This window comes from Vespa crabro, chromosome 1 (assembly GCF_910589235.1).
Source record: "Vespa crabro chromosome 1, iyVesCrab1.2, whole genome shotgun sequence".
Classification (NCBI taxonomy): Eukaryota; Metazoa; Arthropoda; class Insecta; order Hymenoptera; family Vespidae; genus Vespa; species Vespa crabro.
In genome coordinates, this window is record NC_060955.1 from 20,200,757 (window position 1) to 20,226,467 (window position 25,711).

Sequence of the window (25,711 nt, forward strand, 5' to 3'; positions counted from 1 at the left end):
ATCTTTCGATTTACGTTAGTCAATTTCAATCAGTATTATATGCGCGTTTGGCCGATCAGAGTTACGTTCGTCTATTCAATTTCTCTTTCTCTTTCTCTCTCTCTCTCTCTCTCTCTATCTATCTATTTTTCTTTCTTATTTCGAACCCGTGAAATCCTATATAGATGGAGAAGTGTAAAAGAGACCGCAAGACTTTTTCCATGAAGAAGCGGTTATCGGGCACAGTCGTAGGAAAAGGGGTGGGGGACGAGAAAGGAAGATAGAAGAAGGGGGAGGACGAATGGAGGAAGCTGGTTCGCACGTTTGAAAAGGAGCAAAAATATGCGGCAATGCGACAGGCGACAGGCGACTGGTCGGAGAGTCAAGAGTGGCAGCAGGAAATCGACGATACGTAAGAAACCGGTACCAAAAGAACGAGAAAAAAGAAAAAGAAAGAAAGAGAGAGAGAGAGAGAGAGAGAGAGAGAAAGAAAGGGAGAGAGAAACGAACTATTCGTTCTGGGACCGACAAACGGAAGCTGCACGAATACGTGGAAAATGTTGACGATCGTAATCGCGATTCTAGCCCGACAATTATCGTTTGTTTAAACTCGTTTAACTAGATTCTCTTTCTATCTATCTATCTATCTATCTATCTATCTATCTATCTATCTCTCTTTCTCTCTTTCCTTTCTTAATATAATACACGCGGTAGAAGTGAAGCCTATGATCTTTTTCCCCCTTTCCCCACCCTTATTCTTTTCACCCTTTTTCTCTTTTCTCGAATAAAGTGTCAGGCCGACATTTTGGGCCATAAATCAAATGGTCCCAAGGCATTGGGCAAGGCGGGAACTAATCGAACCTCTCCCCTTTTCTCTTCTTCCTCCTCTCCTTGTCTATACTCCTTTTCTCCTACAAAGCTCAGAAACGTCATTACGTTTAACTCGGAGTACGGACAACGTTCGATATTCCATTCGGTTTCGTTTCATTGAGATTTTCTTATATCAATTATTTAAAATCTTACACAGTACTCATAAATCCACGGAATCGGGATAAACGTTATTACCTTCGACGAGTGAATATTTCTTCTTATATCTGGTACTACTTTCGAACCAGGCTCGTGAGTCGAAACTATACGATAATAATCGAGTTTGAGTTCGAGTTCGCGATTGCCGACGAAGAAACCGTGAAATTGTACGAAAGTAATTTTACTTTCCATAGCGAGATTAATATCTGTATCCCCCGATTAACTCGTTTTCTTTGATAAAAATATCTCTTTCTCTTTGTATACCGTACACTTTTGCTCTTTTGATATGATATGAAAAAAATGGCAATAAATTCTTACCATTTTCGTCCCAAGCAAAAGGCATTTTTATTAAACGACGAAGACGCATTTTGATTATACGAAATGATAAAAAGTTGATGTATTTTGAAAAGTCGAGGAAGAAACGTTCTCTCTTTCTTTCTCTCTCTCTCTGTCGTCCGCTGAGAATACGAAGTGGCTCGGTGGCCTTCGCGCTTGGTCGACGACGCGGCCTCCCCGACAACGTTATCGCACTGCACGGCACGGCCCTCGTAGGAGGAAGGGATAGTCGTTTCGTGCAATCGGTCACTGCCACCTTCTCGCGCCTTTCCCGCGATGACTCTGCGATAGCCGACGTCTCTTTCTCCAACTCGAATCTCTTTATATCCTGATCACTTTCATTTACAAAATCACTTCATTATGACATTCACGTGGATAATAGTTCAATGAAATATTAACGATTTACGGAACAAGTTATTACAATTAATACAATATATATATATATATATATATATATATATATATATATATATATTATGTGGACCGGAAAGTAATGTCGTGTTTGCGCATGTCGATATTTGATTGCGATTAAAAATATAAACTTGTTAAAAATTTATTCGTTTGAATTTAATTTAAGAAAACAACATTACTTTCCGGTCCACTTAATATATATGTGTGTATATATATATATATATATATATATATATATATATATATATATATATGTATATAACGAAAGGCAATAAATTAATATTTCGTCGAGTAGGATGTTTATTTCGATGATATGCATTGGAACTATTATTTGTTTAAACTTGATCATATCGTTCTTTTAGAATAAAGGAAATAGAAGAGAAAAGAGAAAGTCGTAAAAAATGTAATGTAAACTTCGAACTCGATAAGTATAAAAGAAGATTCGAGATAGGGGCGCTCGATGTGAAATCGTTTAACTCGGTCCGTTGCCATCTCTAAATAAAATATTAACGCGTTTAAACGTAGGACGTTCGTTTGCGATCGTTTTGCGAACAAATACACGCTCTTGGATTCAAGCGAATCACCCGATGGTGATTCTCGGCTGGTGGGCGGTCACGTGCAACGAACGTATACTCGTTTATCTGTTTACGCGTTATCATCATCGCGCCCGTTATGTTACTATCGTGCACAGGGAAAGAGAGATCGGGGAACGAGCATGCGACGACATATTACCATATACAGATATTTTTTTCCCAAAAATATACTTCGAAGAATTCGAAGAGAACGCAGAGAACTAATATCCATTTTACTTCATTCTCGATCTATGTATAATATATCGAGTTCCTGGTTTTAGAGCCTGATACCATGGAGAATGATAATCCGCAATGGATGCGCGAGAAATCTTATGATATTTCGAAGTCTCGAAAGCGGCACTCAAAATATTTACTTTACTACACGTATTCGACTCTAAGAGATACTCACGAAAGAAAGAGGAGAGAGAGAGAGAGAGAGAGAGAGAGAGAGAGAGAGAGAGAAAGAATAAGAGTAAGAGAGTAAAGGGAAAAAGGCAGAGCTCGACCGATTGCCATAAGTCTTGCCATAGGATTACGTGCACGCTCTGGCGGTGGATATTACGACTGATTGTGAACACAATGGTAGTAATGTCTTATGATTTAGTGGTGGGTGCGGCTAGACGCTCGAGATTTCCGTTGGTGAATATCGAGTTCTTCCTATTCGAAGTCGTTTCTCAAGCGTACTGTTCGGACCATCGAAAAGAAGATGCTCGCTATTAATAAATGAAAAAAAGTAAAGAGAGAAAAAAAAATAAATAAATAAATAAAAAATAACAAAAGAAAAGAAAAAATAAAAAGAAATAAAAGATACAATACTATCCGACGAAAATCATTTTTCTTATTATTTTAGAGATCTCTCTTTTGGATAAATCGATTTTCTTTAAATATCGTATTAAACAATTATATATATATATATATGTATATATTTTTCAACGTTATGTCATCGAGCCAGGTATCACGTGATAACGAATTGTAAGGAAAAATATAAAAAGAATAGAAGAAAAAGAAGCAGAAGAAGAAGAAGAAGGAGAAGGAGATAAGTATATAAGTATAATGAAAAAAATGGAGAGAAGATAGATGGTTCTTTCGATGAATAGCAGCCCATCTGAACGTACAATGAAGGTGCAATGAACGTCCATTGGTAGACCGTGTTGCGCGTGCGTAGGCTTATCGGAATCTCATTTTGTCAGCTCCTCGCTTTCGCTCTTGTTAGTCCGAAGTGCACCAGGTGCTCCCGTTGCAGCGCGTGGGCGTGAATTTTGGGTAGCAGTCGAGTCGTCCTGGTACGGCCACCAAACCGCGACGTAAATAACTTTCGATAAGCTCAACTGGTACAGGCTTCCGTTAGTAGGCTGTCCTGTGTTTTACATAAAGATTGCCATTAACGACTTATCTCGTATCCTCTGTGACAAATCTTTCCTTGGCGTCTTATTTTTCTTTTTTTTTTTCTCTCTTTTTTTTTTCATGTTTACCGATTAGGAAGGTATTAATGAATATTATATTATGCGCGATTATATTACGAGATATTATAATTATAGACAATAGGACGAGGATCAGGATATATTTATATAAGTATCTCTATCTACATACTGTCTACATGGATATGTGTTGAATAAGAGATAAGGTGACGGTCAAACGTTTCTACGGTGAACGTTAAAACGTAAGTTCAAGGTTGGCGAAACTGATATTTACAGGGGAGGAGAGAAGAAAAGGGTTGGGAAGGATAAAAGTAATAAAGCTCCAAAGGTCAGTTTAGTCACGATTGATTACTTATTAAATGGCCGACACGTTAACATTTTCTTCGAGGGCACAGGCTCTTTATTGTTCAAGAAAAAAAAAGAATTTTCGATCGATCCTCGAAGGACATTGGCGAAATGTCAATCCACGGATGATTTTCCTTTTATCCGTTCGTACTTACGGAAACTATGACGTTGTACTGCGTCAAACATAATATTAACAATTAACAGACATGAATGCACGTGTGCTCGTATTGAGTAGAGAAACTCGGCAGAAAAACGAGAAAGTTTAACTCTTGTACAACGTTGCCGCTTGGTTTTGTGCTAATTGAGCGCACTATGGAAAATAGGGAGGTTAAATACTCGACTGACCTCTGATGTCATCGACTCGTCGAGAGCACGGATGTTCAACTATATCTACGAGCGTATCTGTACATACATACATAGATATATATATATATATATATATATATATATATATATATATATATATGTATAGATGTGTATGTATATATATATATATATACACATAGCATGTATATATATATATATATACATATATATGTACGTATATATGTACAATTGGATCAGGCGAATAACATCTCAAGGAAGTTTCGGAGCTTGGAAAATTCGTGGATAAGGAGCTTTGACCAATACGAGGAAGAGAGGGCCCTTTGTGTTTCCCATCAACATAACGTCGCTTATGCATAGCGTATCCAATGCACTTTGACGAAAATAGAAAATGAGCCGAGTAATTCATCATCCCGACAGCGCGGGTTCTTCGTATTCGCTCGTTCGAGGTGAGCTGCTCAAGAGCTGGCCGACTTAAAGCCAAGCTTCGACGAAGAAGAAAAAACAAGGGGGGGGAAGGGGGGGGAGAAAAAAAACCAGAAAAAAAGAAAAAACAAAAGAGATGAGAGAAGCTCGGACAAAAAAGTTGCGTAGCTTGATCACTGGCGCCTCTCGTCTCTAGAACATCACGTGACTCGATAAGAATATTTGTAGCAAAGGATCGCCGTTGATCATGTCATATGATTAATTATGATTACGGGGTAGGAAAAAACGTGCCATAGACTATGATAGATAAACAGAGAGAAAGACAGAGAGAGAGAGAGAGAGAGAGAGAGATATGTTGAAACTTTGGTTCTATCCTTACAAAATTTCCTTAAAGTTCGCAGAAATGTTGGCTCAACTAAAGTCCTTGTGATAAGTTTGAGCTTTGTCCTAACGGACTAACTCTCATCCTTCTTCGTTCGCATCCGCTTTTCTCTCCCATCATCATCTTCCCCTTCTTCTCCAAAACCGGACACGCGGTTACCATCGACCATCATTCATCACCCAGGACTTTTTGGTACGACCAACAAGTTCCGAGAATGCTGTCGCAATTATATTAAACATAAATCAGTTATAACGAGCGTACGTATCTACAATGTGGAATATACTTTTCACTTGTAGACACCCCTTTTTCAACCTCCTTACCCTCCCTCCCTCCCTCCCTCTCTCTCTCTTTCTCTCTCTCTCTCTCTCTCTCTCTCTCTCTCTCTCTTTCTCTTTATATGTTACTTATTTTCTTTACATCAATGAATATTTTCATTTGCATTTAGGTTTAGAACGTATTATCGCTTGTCCACCGAGATAACCAATTGAAATGACGACATGTGTATGTATGTATGTAAGTAAGTACGTACATATAGAGAAAATAGAAGTGAAGTGAAGAGAAGAGGAGAGAAGAGAAGAGAAGAGACAGGAAGACTTAGTATTCCGTGAGTCTATCGCGTGTCCTAGTAAGGCCGTTGCGATTAGTATACGGACGATAAAGGGGTGTTAGTAGAGAGAAAGCTCCTTATTAGGAGATGCTCGTAAGAGATGCTGCTGTACCATTCGTCCGCTTCTCTCTCTCTCTCACACACACTCTCTCTCTCTCTCTCTTTCTATCCTTCCTTACTTCCATCTCTTTTTCTTCGTCTCGTGAGCGCTAAAGTCGAATGAAAATGTATGAGAGCGATATCTACTGAGAGGAGAACCAAAGGAAAGAGAAGAACGTATGAGATACGATCCTCTACTCTTTCTCCCGATGCATCCTATCGTATTGCTAGTGTGTTGCAACTATTACGTGTATCGAGTGAGAATGAAATGAAAGAAAGAAAGAGAGACCGAGAAAGAGAGAGAGAGAGAGAGAGAGAGAGAGAGAGAGAGAGAGAGAGAATAAATGAGAGGAAAAAAATACTAGAAGATTAGAATTCTTTCGTCTAGAATTTTTTTCGTTATTCACAAGTATACAACTATAAAATAAAATCTATTTCATAGATTAAAATATAAATCGGATGCGTTTGATCATGAGTTAAGTCCTCCATTAGTTAAGAGTTATACGTTTGATATTCATTTCGTCTTATTTCATTTATTTATTAAATATTTTCTAATGACTCTATCAGTACCGACGTTCTAATCAACGAAGATTGGGGATAGTCAAGATAAAAATTTATGCTTACATCTCGCGGTAGTAAAAATCGGTATCGGTCAATGGCAGTACATCGCTTGCTAGAAATCTCGTGAATATAAAAATGCACCTTTCTCTAATCGACTATTAATGGTTATTCGATTTATCCACTTAACATACGTTATTCACCACTTTTCCTTCAAATATTTGCGACATCGTTTGGCTCATTAAGAGAAGCTCGTCTCTCGTACGGCACGCTTGTGATTACACGAAGCGATTATTTGCCACGAAATGGTTGCTTCTTACTATTACCGTTAAAGAATTTAATTATACCGAGTAGATATCTGCTTATGTTACTTTGGCGTCTATTTATGTACGCATACTCGTTTTATTTCGTAACTTTTTTTTGTTTGTTTTTTTATTTTTCTCGCGATTCATACACGATATCTCTTATGGTCCCACGGTTACTTTACTTAGAGTAAAAGCGCTTTGATACAAAGAATTTGAAAGAGAAATACGATAAGAATTATATTGCAAAATTATGAATTTACATTATTTTATCAGTATCAATTAACAATATAAATGGAAATGTACAATTAGTAAACTTATAAGAATTATGTAATTATTGATTTTGTGTATTTCTAACGTTCTTCTTTCTCTTTCTCTCTCTTTCTCTCTCTCCCTCTGCTTATCTCTCTTAATTATGATAAGCACCTTCTTAGTCTCCATTTTTCCTTATTCGTTATTCTTATTTCGTTGCATTAAAACGTGTCGTTTTATATTTTACGTTCAATGATTGGCTTAATGAAATTCAATATATCTAAGGCGATAGAACGAGATAATGCAGGCGCCTAGTTCATATTGCGTGTAATGATCAGAGAAAAAAAAGAAAAAAAAAAGAAAAAAGGAAAAATGTAAAAATAGCGTGAAATTCTTGGACTCGTTTGAAATTACTTGGAAATCGTAATCGATGAAACGACGAAAACGATGTGATTTCATGTCGAATGTATAAGCCACTGTACGTTAAGAATTCAGGGGATGTCTTTAACCAGTTTACACGTTCACTGAATATCCTTCTATCAGTTATTCCGACAGTGAACACGAGCGTAGTTGTTGTAGTGCGAATAAGACAGAGACCCGTTCATTCTTATTAGAGAACGTCCGGAACATTCTTCGTTCGATAAAATGATATTTTGTTAGAATATTTTCTCCTTATTAATACTTAATACAACATTGATAAATGTGACTCTATGAATTGTATCAAGCTGATCGGACTTTTTATAAATCTCAATTACTTCCTTTTTACTTTTTCCTTCTTAAAGTTAGATCAGTTCGGCTCTTAAGAAACTCGATTCTCGATGTCGCGTACATAACGATCGATCACGATCTATCAACGACGACATACGTTCTCTCGGACGTATTTATCGACGTTTCATAGAGACGTAAAATCCACGCGATCGTGAGCTTCATTCGAGACATTGATGAAATCACGAAAGGTACCTTCCTCGTTTTAGAAACGGTAAAGGCCAAGGATTATTGAATAGCATGTTCTCGGCTATCGTTAGCCACAATCAGGTTTTACAGGCCGGATCGTAGGAGCGCAAGCGGTATCATACTTTCGATGATATTTACGAGCCGCAGAGAGATACGCCTGGCGGAACGATTATTTCTACCGGTGGCACACGAAGAAGAAGAAGAAGAAGAAGAAGAAAAAGGAGAAGGAGAAAAAGGGTCCTGTTCTTTAGCCAACGCGCTGCTTTATCTTTTTTTTCTTTTTTTTTTTTTTTTTATTATTACGCGCAAATTTTTTCCATTTCAAAAGCATATTTCCGTTGGTAGTATTCTCGAAAAATGAATGATCCCTGTGACGACGACGATATTCCTTATTGCTACGTTTTCTTTTCATTTCTTTCCTTTGTAAATTAACGATTATCATCGTACAATATATTATATATATATATATATATATATATATATATATATATAATAAAATTCGAATGTTTACGTTAATCAAAACTTTTGAATGAATGGAGGTTTGACACCAAAGAGGAAGTTTTATCGACGTGGATTGAGGTACGACGACCTCCGTCGTTTCGATCGGCAAAGCTTGGCAAAGGAGGATGCGGAAACACGGATTGCTGCTTGGTCGCTGCCTCTTACCCGACCGTTTCTGCGTGAGAGAAGAAACCGAATGGCATTGTTCTCCCTCTCGCGAGTGGACGGTGACGTACGTCCACCGAGCGCTCATTATGTTCCCGTTACCCCACCTACCTCTTCACCACGTTACATTTTCTGAGAGGTTCGCTCTCGCGAAAGTACTTCTTTGTGTCGTTCTTTACAGACTATTTTACTTTGCCCGATTTATCGATTTTTATTAAGTCATTTCTATTCCTTTTTATTTACTTCTTATTTTTCTCTTCTTCTTTTTTCTTTTTTTTTCTTTTTTTTTCTCTTTTGTTTTCTTTTCTTTGATTAGACTCGACGTAGATTTTTATCATTAGCCTAAGTTCACGATAATTTCACGCATTCTCCAATACAAGATTGTTATACATATATATATATATTTTTTTAATGATGCATCGATGCTAGTTTTCCATAGAATAACAAAAAAAAAAAAAAAAAAAAAAAGAAAAAAAAAGAAAAAAGAAATAAAAATCTAACGAACGTTATAACGCTTGAATAGAAAATAATAACTCGAACAATGGGGAAGAGGTAGCGATCGTTGAAAAAAAAAAAAAAAGAAAAGAAAAAGAAATAAAGAAAGAGAAAAGAAGAGAAAAGAAAAGAAATGACATCGTTTGAGGAAGGTAAAAGGGTAAAAGAGAGAGAGAAAAAAAAAACGTAGAGGTAAAAGATCGAAGGGAAGTTGACTAGAGAGCGAGTTTAACGGCATGGCACGACGCTAGCATTCCCGTTAAGTAGTTCGCTTTTCTGGCTTCCTCGATAGAGAGCAAACACTGGCCGAACGAGAAACTCCGCCGTTGGCTCCACCGACTTCCCACGGCTGTTGACATGTTTTGTGTTCATTAGTCGACTCTTGGAGCTGCAGAAGCAACGGCCGTTATTGCATAGCTTCGTGTTACGGAGACGCGCTCCCTCGCACGCTTGAACGAGAGCCCCACTGCCTTCGCACGTATTACGCTTCTCCAACGAGTACTTTAAAGACCGAGTCAGAAAAGCTTTTAACCGCAGCGTGAGAAGAGTCCGAATTACGTTCTCTCTCTCTCTCTCTCTCTCTCTCTCTCTCTCTCTCTCTCTCTCTCTCTTTCCTCTTGCTTAAAGAGTCTTCTTTGGATTTCGTTTCTCTTTGCCACCCATTGTCCGTTCTTTGCCTCGGTATGTAGTTACCAATGTATACCTCTACTTACTTGGACAGGTGGACAGATAAAAGAAGACGAGCATGGAAAGAAGGAAAGTTGTAATTGATTTGAAATCAACGCGAGTTCAGTCAAGTGAAGATAAACGATTTGCGGACGATTCTGAGAATCGACCTTTTACCTAACGTTTCGTTTCGAACGAAGGGGAATTACTTTCTCTCTCTCTCTCTCTCTCTCTCTCTCATTTTTTTCCATCTCTAATCGCTTGATAAATAATCGATAATAGTATACTTCCTGTAGAAACGAAGAAGAGAATTACGATAATTCCAACGCAAATCTTTTACCACTCATCGAATATAATATTCGCATTTGAGAATAGTCACGTGGAATAGTCCAAGCGTTAGAATAAGGTCCGATTCGTCGATAAATCAGTCGATTCGATCGATTCGAGCCAGCCGCAGGTTCCGCGTGATTTCTACGAATAGATAAATCCTCGCGGAGTACTCGTTAAAATACATAAAACGTTCATCGTCCTTTCCTCTCTCTCTTCTCCCTCCCTCTCCCTCTACCAATCTCTCTCTCTCTCTCTCTCTCTCGCACTCTCTCTTTCATCCTCGTCCTTCGTCTATTAAATTCTCATTTTAATATGCCGACATATTTTAGGAAAACGACAAGTCGGCGAGAAAGCCATATTTTTTTATTATTCCTTCGAACAGCGTCCAGCGTATGTAATGAAAACATCGATGCAAAAAGCTGTGACTACTGTCCATTAATACTTACATCTTCCATCTCTAGAGTAATTATTAATTTTTACACCTACCATATTCCCATAGCGTTGGCCGTATGTATATTATGCGCGTTCACCTCGAGCTAACTATTACCGCACGACGACGTAAAACCTTTCGACGTTTGTATTTTCTTGCCAGAGAAATTACTGCCAGGCTCTCTGATCTCTTTTCTTCGACCTTTTTTTTCTTTTATTTCTTTTCTTTTTTTTTCTTCTTTTTTTTTTTTTTTTTTTTACTCTATCTCCTTCTTTTTTATTTCGCTCCTTCCTCAAACCGATCGGAGTACGTTATAAATTCCACGTCGCGGCATGGAAAAGTAAATCGGTTGAATTATTTATTACCTTATTACGGCCAGTTAAATCAAACAAATAAGGCGCAATCAAATCGTGTTCTTTAAAGAGCACGTCGCGTTGCGATATATCGAATACGTGATGTGTACCATGAAGCAAACTGTCACGCATGAATATGCAGTACGCGTGCTCTGAAAAGCAGAAGAAGAAGAAGAAGAAGAAGAAGAAGAAGCAGAAGAAGAAGAAAAAGCAGAAGAAGAAGAAGAAGAAGAAGATAGAAGGGAGTGAAATAGCAAGACGGATAATAGCCATATGCCGATAACTATTCTCTACCTATCTTTTTCTTTCTTCCTCGAGTAAGCTTTAAGATTACCATGAAGTATTTTTCTACTTTTTTTTTCTTCTTTCTTCTTTTTTCTTTTTTTTTTTTTTTTCTTTTTTTTACGATGCCTCTCGCTGATACATCTATTCTGTAGAGATTGTATTTCGTATAAATCACATAGAGAATGAAGGACGCGTTACTTCATTCGTTGCGAGGTGATGACAAAAAGTCGTTACAGAGATGATATTAATGTGAGATCGAATGACGATGACAACGACGACTCTTCGTTCATGCGACTAGAAACGTTTATTGGAATCAGCAAAGGATGGCTGCCAAGAGAACTACGTATTATACAAAGACGGGGTCTACCGTGTGTCCTCATCTCTCTCCCGTAACGTCGTGATTGCATTTGTATGGATCTGATCGGCCTGAAGAACAGAAGGAAGAAAAGTTAAGAGGGATCAGGAGGACAGAATGATGATGGTAGTGGCTGGTGATGATGATGGTGATGTTGGTAGTAGTAGTAGTAGTAGTAGTGGGTGGGAGAGGGAGGGACGGTAGTGGGAGAGAGAGACCATCACGATATATCCGCGAAGAACCGCACCTACGCGAGCATCCAACAAGCCGGATTGCCTTCTCTAGGAAGCTGCATCCTCCTCATACATTAGAATCATTATAAATTCATCCTTGATTTTTCTTCTTCTTCTTCTTCTTCTTCTTCTTCTTCTTCTTTTCCTTCTCCTTCTTCTCCTTATTTTTCTTTTTCTTCCATAGTCCTGTTCAACAAGATCGAAGATCGTCTTTAGGAGCTGATTCACGAGGTCCTGATTTTCGATTTACGTTTCTAAACTTTCGTCGATTGGACAAACATAACCTCGACTAATATTAGAATATTCTTTCACTATCATCGTTCTCAATTAGATATGAAAATATAACGTATAAGAGATGTTGTTCGTTCGATCGTCATTTCGAGTGACCATCCATCGGAAAGAAGATGTTCAATGGGGTGGTATAGGAATGGGGGGAGGGGGAGGGGTGAGAAGGAGGAGGAGAAAGAAAGGAAGGAAGAAAAATGGGGGAAAAAAAAAGATAGAAAAAGGACTAATCTCGATCGAGTTGATTTCGCAAAAACCACTCTTAAGAATTGATCGCGGTAGGGTGTACCATTAGGTTTCTTATTATTGGAAGGCGCTCGTCGGCTTATAAGTAGACACATCGTAGATAACTAATAATGGGTTATTACTCATTGGCAATGGATAGATTAATCTTTTCAGACAAGACTACTCGATAGACTTTCGATCTAGTAAATGTCGTAGAGACGTGGCAAATTCTCGTACACGGGCAACAGACTTTTAATATGGCGCAATATCGTGGAAATCGGTTGCGGCGTGATATAATTTCCGAGTTTACCATCGAATTAGTTGCTGTCATGAATGACGATGTGAGAAATTTTCAAAAATTTTTCCTTTTTTTCTTTTTTCCATTTCTTCTTCTTTTGTTCTTTCTTTTTTTATTTTTTATTTTTTTTTTTTTTTATTTTTTTTTTATTTTTTTACAACGGACGTTACGTTACGCATAGGTAACGGTACGGACGACGGACGGCATCGACGTGATCCTTCCTACGTCCATTCTTTGTTCGTCGATAAATCACTGTATTTTGCGACAACGCCGAGCGCGCATCCTGCGCGAGAGCAAGGAAATTATGGTACTTTTACCATTCTCACAACGTCCCGCGCTATTCCCGCAATCATCGATCGACCATGACTAATTTAGTTCTATCGGCTCCATTAGATGGTAACGCTTCGAATCGACCAAGTTCTCTACGATAAATCTTCCGGTCTCTTCGTACATCTCGCGAGATCCTTTCTCGTTCGAGACCGGAGAAATCGTATAGACGTAAGAAGCATCACTGAGCTTCCCTTATGTTTATATGTTGAATAATTCGAAGAGAAAGAGAGAGAGAGAGAGAGAGAGAGAGAGAGAGAAATTACGTCTTGAAACGAGCCCACCTATCTTCAGGATCGAGCAAATCGTTGCTTCGTTAACACCATTGCAACTCCTTTGTCTATAACGATCGTTTGCGAACTTACAATAGCTTCCACTTCCGGCTAGATCAGAGTCCCAATCTTGAATGTTGTTTATCGTTAGCGAGAAAAGCTACGGAGGCATACGTAGGCTGGTTAATGATGGATCGTACGTCGGCGTGGTTAACATTACGTGGGTACAAAGCATTGGTATCTTTCAACGAAGAATCTACATTCCTAGATTCTCGCGATGTCGCCATACCCATTGCCGTAGAATGACTCTTGGGAAACGTAATTCGCTAGCGGGTACAAATGTCCCGTGATTCATGTGCCACGTGCACCGCTTGTTCCTCCATCGCGGAATCGCCGACTCGAAAGAACGTCTACGACCACGAACGTGTATGTATTATCCTATGTACATTTGTAAATATATGCATGCATACGTTAATACCTATGAAAACGTAGTAGCTATGTTTCTTAGCACCACGTCGCGTGCTTTGCTTTCCGCGGCTTACCAAGAATTCTTTCATTGTCGTACCTACCCTACCACGATCCCGGAAACGACTTTACAATTTCGCTGCTTGTCGTTCCCGACGACAACGACGACGATATAGAACGTAGTACTAAAGTCAACAGTCAGCTAAAGAAACAGTCAACTTACTGATATTACCAAACGTATCCATAATTCTTTAATCGGACACTCTTTGCTACGGGGGACGAACGATTGAAAGTATTAGCATCCACGAAAGTATCCGAGCAACGTCTTTCGAGAAGTAAAGGGTCATTAACGGCATTTAAATGCGCGGAACGTACTGTACCACGACGCTGCCGTCGACTAACGAGCCGGCGGAAGAGTTACGAGTGGCTGCTGCTCTGTTTACGTTTACGATACCAACGACATCACTTACCAGCAGAGGAAATGTTCGCTATTAGCGCGGGATTACCCGTTCGCATGGCAGCGACACGCTAATCCCTGTGATTTCTCTCCCCTCGCCTCGTCTTGGTGTGTCTTCCATCTTCTTCCATCTCCTTTTCTTTCTATCTCTTATTTTCTCTCTCTCTCTCTCTCTCTCTCTCTCTCTCTCTCTCGTTCTCCTTCTTTCAAAGCTAAGGCACGCGTATGTTCAAGTCGATCCGTCCACTTTCCTTCTTGTTCGCTTTTACCTACCTACGTGTACACGTTCTGGTGCTCAAGGCTAAAGTTTTCTTTCCTTCGAACTACCTTCTGGACCTATCCCTTGGCGCAACGTAGAGTAGTATCGCGTGTCCCTCGGACTCCCTCTTTTAGTTGCGTCCCGATACCGCCAGAATATTTCCTCTTCTTACTTGCAACCTCCCGCTGCCGTCGTCTCTTTTTCTTCCAGGTATCCTCTCGCACATCCTCCGCTCGTGATTACCGTAATTTCCTCGACGCTACGTCACGTTGCGCCTACTACTACTACCTTTTCTTCTCTCCTGCCCGGATCCGTTGGGAGAAATTAGTTCCACGTACGCTCCTCTTCTCTCCTCTTCCTTCCACTCCTTTTAACCAATACTACGATCACCATCACCACCACCATCACATCACCAACACTCGATACTCCTCTTCTCTTCTATCTCCTACTCCTTTTCCCTGTAAAGATTCGTCGCGGAACGGAGGCCGCAGCACTACGCCGATGTAGGCTGCGATTCACTGGAATCGAATCGTCCGAGGAATCCATCTCTCTCTCTCTCTCTCTCTCTCTCTCTCTCTCTCTCTCTCTCTCTTCGTTGCTCCCTCGGCTCAAGCTCAATTTCCTCTCTTATTACCGGTTTTACGAAACGCAACGAGCAATACGCGCGCCCGTCTCTGGGGTAAATGCCGCTGCTTAAGTCCTCCGGTCAAAGTCCTCCGAGTCTCCAGTGTGCAACGAGTTCCTCGAAGAGAGTCGATTAAGCGGAATCCGAATTGATGGATAACACAGAGCCAGTACAAATGGAAGCCGTACCAAGAAGCATCTTTTTGTAATTACTCCGCCTGAGTAAAGTAGTCACTAGTCACTTCGTTCTCCAGGCGATTCTCCCTATAAGAGAACAACGTTCGCGGCCTACGTTCTCTCCTTTTACCTTTCATAGATCCTTTGTAAAATCTTTCGACATTTTTCCTCTTTCTTCTTCCTTCTTATTCCAAGTTATGCGACGTCTCTGAGACCGCTTTGTTTCTACCGCAGGAAAACGCTTTGTCCATTAGCCATGCAACTCGTGGAAGCCATAAATCCCTAGAGGCAAATTAAATGACAAGCCGTACGCGAGAAAAAGATAAAATGAGAGAGAGAGAGAGAGAGAGAGAAAGAGAGAGAATCGTATAGTTCGAAAGGATTCTCGTTAAGACTCACATCTCGATCCCGTCCTTCTTTCGATTCTTCTTCTTCTTAAGCTCGCTACGCGCTAAGACGTTCACGGAGCATTTCCGTTAGTGCCGCGTCACGATTTCACTCCCTGCTTATAATTTTCAATTATCCTCTCGTCGAGTACGACGAAATCGTATTTCATCAGCAGTAACCTCGGCTACGTTGGAGGAGGTTCGTTCTTTCGTTCGTTCCTTCGTTCGTTCTATCCGAACGGGCGCTCGTGACATCGCGATTGCATTCGCGATTTCTTGCGACTTGGCTACGATCGGTAAGGTAATGTAACGAGTGTCATTAAGCGACATTCACTTAATTCAATTATTATGGTAGCCGTAGTTCGCTCGAGACTTATTCTCTCTCTCTCTCTTTTTTCTTTTTTATCTTGCTCTTTCTTTCTCTTTCTCTGTCTCTCTCTCTCTCTCTCTCTCTCTCTCTCTCTTTCTCTCTTTCTCTCTCTATCTCTATCGCTCTTTCTCTCTCACTTCGCCCTTTTTCCTCCGCTCGCCCTCTCTCTGGCGTGCGGCATAAATTCTGCAATCGCGATTAGAGCCAAGACCTGACTAATGCGCCGAGGAATTATTCTATTAGAGCGAAGGTACATTAGAGAGCCGTTCTTAGAAAAGTACCAGAGTACGGCGAGTTCAGCCGCGGCTAATAGGATGCCCATTAGGTTCGCGGGAGAAAGAGAGAAAGTAGAGGGAAGGCATCCGCGGCACACGGCGAGGGCCCATAAATAAGACTGCGAGGGCCAACGAGACGATAATGTTCGCGGGGGTGTTACGGGGCTAACGCTAATTCGCTACGGTGCATCTACCAAGAGCTGTCCTCGTTGCTTCGAGGGGGGTAACTTCGAGTCTCACTCTATTTCCTCTCTAGAAAAGATGGTATTATGACGTGTATCGATAGATAAAACAAAAAAAAAAAAAAAAAAAAAAAAAAGAAAAAGAAAAAAATATTCCTTTTAATATTATCCTTATATATTACCGTGTAATTAATAATTTTTAATTATCTAAAGGAATGGAGAAATTTCTTTTTTCCATAATTTTTTTTCTTATATTCTAAAGTATAGCACGTTTTGGTCGTTCAACGTTAAAACTAAAAAATTTTTAATTCCCCGCGAGGAAAAATGTTCTATAAATTTTCTTCTAGCTAAGAGGCAAAGAACGTTAAGAAAGTGAGAGGAATGGATAAGATAGGCAAATAACAGCTATTTGTGTCGGCTCAAGAAGTGTTAGAAGGTGGGTAAGGAAAAAAAGGAGGAAGAGGAGGAGACATCGGCCTATAAATGACTAGTTATCTCTCTTTGACGTTAACTCGGACACACGGTATTATCGTTTAGCAAATGCTCGAGGTAAACTACGATCTTTGAACTTTGGATTTTTACGAAAGACTTTTTTTTTGTTTTTTTTTTTGTTTTTATGAAAAAATCCTCATCACGTTATCACGAAATATTTGACGATTTTTGAAATAGACTTTCTTTATTAGATATTTCTCAATACTAAAATATCAATAGCTACGGCCCTGAATATAATAATATCAATAGCGAGTATTCTCTTAATGTAATATCTTAGAGAGCCTTCGAGTTCTGGTTTCAGCCTCCGGTTTTTATTTCTCTCTTTTTCTCACTTAACCGCCGATAATGGACATTAGGATTATCGAGTAGAACGACAGTGATGTCGTTCATAGTTTAGCTAGATGACCGCAAATAGATTCGATCGAGTTCACGCGTTAATAAGAGATCGATCGTTTTCTTTCGTAATTGAAGCCAAGATAAGATCATGCAGATAAGTGGAATTGATTTATATGTACGTAGGTGGTAAAAGGAATGTACGTGTATCCATGCGTAAGGTATAATACCGTTTAGTTTTCGTCAGATACGTTTAAAATTATTATTTCAACGATAATGATGATTCTATTACAATAAGTAAAATCTCTTTTTTCCTTATTGTTCTAAATAATAAGAAAGAACGTATTCGTTCGTACGCGCGTACATTATTTTAAAATTTAAATATATATAGAAAAAAAAAAAAAAAAAAAAAAGAAAAAAAAAGAAAACAAAAAAGAAAAATGAAACATCATATATTATCGATGAGAGATAACACTTAAAAAAATTTTCAAAGTTGAAAACCATGTAGCTCGGATAGATCATCTCGTAGCTAAAGAATGGTTCACCTTTAAAATGTCGCTAATTAAAAAGACTATAGAACGATACGGTGAGTATGAATCAGACTCGAAGCACGCGACGTGGTCGCGTGTCGTACCGCGACTTTCCATCTACTATGCGACTCATCGCATGCGTGAAATCAAGGAGTGGCCATGCGTTGTCTCTCCGCCCGTCCATCTGTTCTATTCCATCTCTTATCCTTCCTTTTTTGTCGTTTTCTCGCTTCACGACTTCTCTCTCTCGCTCTCTCTCTCTCTCTCTAGCTTTCTCACGTGTTCCTATCTTCTTTCCTATCCATTTAGCAAATTGATTCTATAACGCAACCTGAACGAATATACGAGCATGTTGCTAATGCTTTAAACGTCGGGTTACCAATGCACGCATGGCCTATCCGGCATCGGATAAATTTGCGCGAGACCACCCTCGTCAAAATAAACGCAGAAACAGAGAGAGAGAGAGAGAGAGAGAGAGAGAGAGAGAGAGAGAGAGAGAGAGAGGAAGAGGAAGAGGAAGATAGAAAAAGACGAAGGAAGATAAACGAGAAAAGGGCGAGAATCGTTCGCGTTAAAAGAAATATTTTGTTTGCGTGATCTTCGAAGCAACACGAAGACCCGTCCGTCGTGTTCATATATACTATACTTGAAAAGAAGAAAGAAAAATTCTCGTGGGCGAACGATAAAGATGTGTACGCGAAAGGATTTCATAATTAGCTGGGAGGGAAGTGTATATAGCTTGGCGACCGATTTGCAGCTGCCTCCGTAGCCGGCAGCGTGTGCGAGCCGATTAAATCGATCGATGTGGTAATTAAGTGGCGATTAACGAAGTCTCTCCACGATCGTCCTACCTCCTCGCGATTCCATCGACTTCGTATACGTTCACGATGTCTGTGCCCGTATTTTTGTCTACGTATATGTGAAAAAAAGTACGAGTCTTCCGTGAAAGAGCTTTTAATTAAAAATATCCTCTATACGTGCGCAGCCTTTAACTCACGTGAATTAATTCGATTTCTGAGAGCTGCTTTTTATGGAAACTCGACTGTTCTTGGATATATGGAATTATCGTTGTCGATTAATTCATTTTGTAAGTTTTCGACGAAGTTAAAAATTCTTTCTCGAAAAATTTAAGATTTCATTTCTCCCGTTATAATTGCAATTGTTGTTATTGGAGTAATCAAAAAAAGAAAAAAAAAAAAAAAAAAGAAAGAAAGAAAGAAAGAAAGAAAGAAAAGGAATTTGCCGAAAGAACGATGCGTTCGACCGTAAAGGAATTTTTATTCGCAATGATTAGTCAGCAGGATGTATGTAATGGCGATGGAAAATAAAGAAAAGAAAAAGAAAAAAAAAAAAAGAAAAAAAAGACCTTGTGACGATTATAGAGAGTGAAAACGGTGCGAAAGAATTAATCGTTGACATTGATATAAGTCGTCGACAAAATGATCTTTTTTTCTTTTTCTACTTGTCTCCTCTCTCTCTCTCTCTTTCTCTCTCTTTCTCTCTCTGTCTCTCTTTGCAATGAACATTAGTAAAAATGACGTTTCATTCTTTATAAAAGATACCTATTTTCTTCGTAACATGTCCGCAGTTCGCGTGAAAAAGCGTATATTAAGTTAGAGCCTTCGTTATTTTTATCGTCGAGACCAGACTGTATAATTATTGAACAAACGACGTGTTCAGACATCTCGAAAATACACTTAGCTACTGAGTTGCCAAAGATATTGCAAACATGTATCGACTGACAAGTAAAACCTCGTACTTTATCTTTAAGGAAATGATATTTTTCACAATCTCTGTATAAAAAAAGAAAAAAAAAAAGAAAGAATGAAAAAAAAAAAGAAAAAGAAGAAAGAAGAAGAAAAAGAAACGGGAAAAGGAAAAGAAAAAAGAAAGAGAAGAAAAGAAAAATTACTTTTAGAAATTATATTCGCCTCATAAAGTTTGATCAGTGATCGAAATGATAATCGACGACGCCTATTTATACTATAGCACGCAAGGCGGCGTCACGATTAGATTTTTAAGCCTTTCGCTTTTACGATCCGCCATTTGATCCATCCGGCGTTTTATTATCCGCCGGTGCGAAAGATTGCGTAATCCTTTTTTTTTCCATCGCGTTCCTCAACGTTACTTTCAAAATTCGCGAAGCGTAAAGGGGGCCGCGCAAAAGCGACTCAACTCGGATAAGTCGTAGGCGTTTGCACGATTTTTACCTCTCTCTTCGATTCACTAAGCAGCTCGACAAAACGAGAGGAAGTTCTATGAAAGTGATTCATAGAAACTCGACGTAGTAATTAATGATCGTTTCACGGTGGAATCGTTTGTTACGTGGGCGGTCGAAGGTATGATCTTTTCTTGGACGATATTGCTAGCACGCGCAAACACTACCGATTCAAAACCGAAAGAAATCGATTCGATCTGCATCGCTAACCGATTTATTTACGCGGCTAATTGTAAAAGTTTAATAATACGAATATAAAGAAAAGAAACAAATCGACGAAATCGCGAATGAATAATTTTGTACGAATCATTGGAGCATCAAATTAATAGATAAGAGAAAATAGAGAAAAGAAACTAATCTTTCGTAGAATTTTATTCACAGAATGGATCGTTAATTACTCGGAAACGTGATAATTGTATTCTATTTGATGGTAGCCAAGCTATCGGAAACCTCAAACTTAATTACCTACGTCGAATGAGTTACAAGAAGTAAAGATGGTAGGTTACGAGCGAATTTTAATTTTCTAAAGGCCGCAATGCTCGATCGCGAAGTTCGATAGCCGATATGAAAGCGCGAGGGGCGGAGATCTACCTCTCTTTTTATTTTTATCATACTCATCGTCCCGATGATGTAGCTTTATTCATTCACCCGATCGCTCGTCTGAGAGTTCTTTACTTATTTTACTCAAGGAACAATTTATTACATCGATAGGAGGGAATATCTTAACATCGTGTACATCTTTCCTCATTCAAGAAGCACGTAAGAGAGGCAGCTCTTTCAAACAGGAAGGTAAGATAATTGCAGGTTTTCAAATTATTTCGATAAGAAAGAAAGATTTGCCATCTTCTCAATACGTCGAACTATTTATTATTCAAACATTACAATTTCCATATTATCATTCATTCGACGTCATTGAAGTTGACTAAATTTTCAAGAATCCGAAACATGATAAGCTCCCGTTGAAGAATTTTCAAGAGTAATACTGGACTTTTCTGTATCTTCTTCTCCTTCCATCTCCTCTCCTCATTCTCCTTTTACCGATCATTTCTCTCTTTCTTCTTACGAGATACTCTTACGCGTAAAAGGCGTTCTCTGCTCTTTTTGTTAGGGGGCCCACCGAACGGGCCCTCCGGTACACGAGGCCATTAATATTATTACCGAGCGGGAGCGTGTAGGTATCATTATCGCGGAAGATGGAGAAAAGGAGGAGCAAAAGATGGAGAGTGGAATGAATGAGAAGAAGGAGGAAGCCATGGTGGCCCTGATGCATGCTCCTACATACTCTCCGTGTCTCCCCCTCCCAACCTCCCCCTCCACCCTCCCCCATTTCCCTACGTTCTTCTTGCGAGGAGGCTCCTCGATTACGCGAGCATTCGAAATTTTCAAGACTCTTCCGACAGCATTGGGAATCGCCCTCGAAATTGATGTTGTTCAACCACGCGATCTTACCTCAACTTTGGTGGTAATGCTTTACGTGTTCGGGTTGTTCGATTTTTATCGCCTCCATCGTAGCATACATATCTCCGTTCTTTTTTACTCTTTCCTTTCTTTTCCTTTTCTTTTTTCACTTCATTTTTTTCTTTTTTTTCTTTTATTCTTTTTTTTTCTTTTTTTTTTTTTTTGTTACCTTACCCTTTCATCGAGCAATTTTCATATGATAAACGCACTATGGAACGTATAATAGTTAAATTGATCAATTCCATTTGTCCATATATCTTCAATCGTTTAAATATTATTTATCGTATAATAACCTTGACGAGTTTCGTTAATGTTTATTTATCAGTTGTAAACATTAAAACATTACGTTTCAACTTCTCTCGCTTAATATTCCACTTGACAATCACGCCTATCGATCAATGATTATTTCAAAGCGTTAACTGATAAAGCAATCGATTCGATGAACACGGAGAATCGATTCTCATCGTCTTGGATCTATTCGATCGTTACGGTCGGATAACACTGCATATCGTATTGTACGAGCGCACGGCGAATAGATGGCATCGAATTGAGCGACAGGTAACTAAGAAAAGGGGGCAAGAAAAGAATGCGAGATGGCAAGTATCGACGTCGTAAAAGTGACAAGCGTGTCGACATAACGCATATCACTGAAGAGAGAGAAAGAGAGAGAGAGAGAGAGAGAGAGAGAGAGAAAGAGAGAGAGAGAGAGATAAAGACGGAAACGGATAGAATGAAAAAGAGAGAAAGAGATAGTCTTTCGGTTTATCGGCAATCACGATTTGACCCGTATTAACCCTCTCAGATTCCCTTGTATCTCGAGAAGGGAGAAAAGAGAAAAGGTTCTCGATGATGCTTCCCTTCGAGTCCTCTCGCATTACGATGCTCTATCAATTGAATAAATAACCTGACATCGATACAATATTGTTATCCTAGAGCGATACTCTTTTATGTTAGATAGATAAAGATTTGAGAGAAGAGGAGAATCCTCTATAATGGTTATCGCACGGTAGTCGCAATGTATGTAGTCGATTTTAACAGAGAAAGAGAGAGAGAGAGAGAGAGAGAGAGAGAGAGAGAGAGAAATAGAAATAGAGAAAGATTTACGGTACCGACCATAAATATTCGCCTCTACTTCGTGTCGCCTTGAATAGCATAATTCTCAAGAGAATCTATGTGTTAGTGTGGGGATGAGGGGAGGGAGAGGGAGGAACGTAGAGAAGGTAGAGATATAAGGATCGCTGCGTTAGTTCTTAACGTCTAATCCGCTCACGATTCTCGTTTGTTACAGGCTCACGTGTTCCGAACCTTATTTCATGAGCGAAGGCCTATATGCACCTCTGGAGGATCTCGATAATATTCGCGAGGTCACTTTACACACGATGACCATTGGTCTTTTCATCGAAGATCCAGGGAAGGTAAGTGATTATAACGTAAGCTTCGACCCACCGTTATGCAAACATTTTCTTTTTACCCTCGAACAAGCTTTCTCAAGTGAAATCCCTTCTAATCTTGTAAAAAAATTGACCACCTATAGGTCCGTGTATGAATTTATATATGTATGTTTGTATGTATGTACGTATGTATGGTGTTACTTTGTATATTCCATCGTCTCTAGGTACGACCATTATAAAATCGAACGACGCCAGGAATAATAATGACGTTCGTACGAAGAAAATGTACCACCCGTGTACCATCGTACGAAACGAATCGTATCTTCGACAGGTAACTTCAACGATTGGAATAGAAATAACACATCGATTCATACGTCGATCAACTATTACGTTCTGTATTTTTGTTCGATGTTAAAATTGCTGTCTACGTTGGCTATGTGTATTTTAAAAGTCAAGCCATCAACGCGATAACGTAGGATCACGTACGATGAAAATCCGATGAGAGAAATCCATTGCCGTTCCATTTAGACAAACACAATGATCCTAAACTTATTCGTTAATGCCCGTAAACAGGATTTCTAATTGGCCAATCAAGGGAATCCTTGTGTTCTCAGAGAGAACTCTCTCATTTTTCCATCAGCGTTTGCCAACGTTCTCTAACGTACTTACAACTTTATACGAGCGGCTTAAAGTAAAGGAGAGGTCGATAGGGAAATAAATAAAAAGACGGCTAATTGCATTGCCGGTTCGCTGTTGGTTCATTCGTCGACCTTTCTTATCTTACATGGACGTCGATTAAAATTACGTACGACTACGGATGTGTGGTAGCCATTTAATCGGCACCGACATAACCACCACATGTTAAAGCTACGGCAGTGCAGCAATACTATCTCGAATGGTGCCAGGGCCGGCCCTCTTCTCGACTCACTAATTAAATGCAACGGCTAATTAGATAACTGATAAAAGGTTATGGCGATCTCTAAGAGGTTCCACGATTACTTTTGGTTCCTTGCACTTTTTCTTCGGCCCACTCGCACTCTCGTAGTTTCTTTCTATCTGTCTGTTCGATTTCAACCGAACGAAATTCGAAACTTGGCTTAAATTCTATTTAAATTCTAACCTTGAAACTTCAAGGATTTCTATTCGGACGGCTTTTAGTCGACGAGGCAGACGAAAATCCAATTAAAGAGTTGCACGTTATTTAAATATCCACGAACATGCACGTGCTTTTTCTGAAAAAGTTCTAAGATTCGTCTTTGTACGACAGGATGTATTTTATTTTATTATTTATTTATTTATCTTCTTCTTCCTTTTTTTTCCTTTTTCTTTTTTTTTTTTTTCTTTTTTGATAAAAGTATTTTTCCCACGTTCTCATTGATCGTAACTAATTAGTCGAAGAACTGGTCCATATCTCGTTTCTCACGTTTTATTATTTGTCCAAGGGCTATCTGGATATTTTATTTATGTATCCATTGATAATTATTCCAATTGCCTGTCTCTCTAACTTGATTTATGATATACCAATTAAATGTTCATTTTTTAAAACTGCTGATCTCGTTTCTAATAGCTACTGTTTCCTTTTAAATGAAAAAACTTTATAAAGATCGTGCGTAGATAAGTTGTTTGGAAATTAAGAGGACGTCGTTCATGCTCCATTGTCAAATCGATAATGAAAGACTTTTTATACGCTATCACGACAATGTCTCTTTAAGGAGTGCAAAGAGGTTTGAAAAGAAATTGACAATGTCATTAATGTTTTGATACACGATCAGTCTCGATCACGTTGACAAATTTGTTAGAAACTTGAAACGATCGAAGGACGTTGTCAGAAGAAACGACAACTGTGTTACCATAAGATTGTCGTTCCAAGGCTATCAAGAGTATATATGAGTATAATGGTCATGGTGTTGGCGATTGTGATGATCGGACAATTCCTAGACACGGCAGCGAGCATAAATTATTCAGACGACGTAGCAAAAGCGATTAATTTTATTGGCCAACGTCCCGGATATGGCTCGTCTGTACCCGTCACTGTCGCTTTGTTGCAACGTCGTATCCCACTATGCTCTCTGTTCCACGATTATGCGCCAGCCCAAGCTAACACCTTATTAACGTTGGTGGTTACGCGAATACCGGCCGCAGGAAAGTTGCGCAAAACCGTTTGCGCGTGAAGAGCTTTCCATCGTTGAGCCACCTAACGTTCCTTTAAGCGTTAAATTACCAAAGCTCCTCTCCCCTTTTCTTTACTCTTCTCATATCGACTCTCTCTTTCTCTCTCATTCTAACTTTCTATCTGACACACACACACACACACACACACACACAGACACATACATGCACATACCTCTCCATCGGTATATTCAGATTAACTTGATCTTTAATTTTGTACACTTTCGCGTCTCGTATTAATTACGAAAGAAGAATATTCAAAAAGCGTTCTGGTCGGTCAAATAAAAGTAAATAAATAAAAGTAACAAAAGGGCAGGCTCGGATACGTTAAGGAATTTAAAGATTACAGCAAGAAAGTTCTTTACCCGTTGGTATTCCCAGATGACAGGAGTCGCGTTCCTCGCGTGAGTAACATTAGCCTCTTTCTTTCCCTATATATCCGAACTCGGCATGACAAAATGGCGAATATAAGCGAGAGACACTACTTTCCCAAGGTAGATTCTGGACGGCGAATTCTTAGCGATTCTAAAAAGCCAACGGCCAGGAGATGCTCACTGGTGGCCATAGATAGAGCGTCGAGTGCGACATCGTCCCGCTCTCGACTCTCGATGGCTTCCCGGTAACCAAGGGGTCAACACTCACATCGGGACATGTTTGGACGATGAGAAAACCGGGCAAGGAGAGAAGAAACTTAACGGCGCAAGACCTTGGGCA

General features: G+C 39.3%; 1 protein-coding gene across 5 annotated transcripts in view; it reads left to right on the forward strand.

Annotated features, from left to right (window-relative positions):
- The window catches only part of LOC124426408 (UPF0489 protein C5orf22 homolog), a 445,446-nt gene that overhangs the window by 245,971 nt on the left and 173,764 nt on the right, over positions 1-25,711 (forward strand). For all 5 annotated transcript variants that reach the window (XR_006942720.1, XM_046968075.1, XM_046968055.1 and 2 more), the window contains one exon: positions 22,726-22,852. Coding sequence is in view for 4 of the 5 variants with exons in the window: in XM_046968075.1 (XP_046824031.1) it covers positions 22,726-22,852 (127 nt within the window). In the remaining variant the exon portion in view is untranslated. The remainder of the gene's footprint in view (positions 1-22,725; positions 22,853-25,711) is intronic.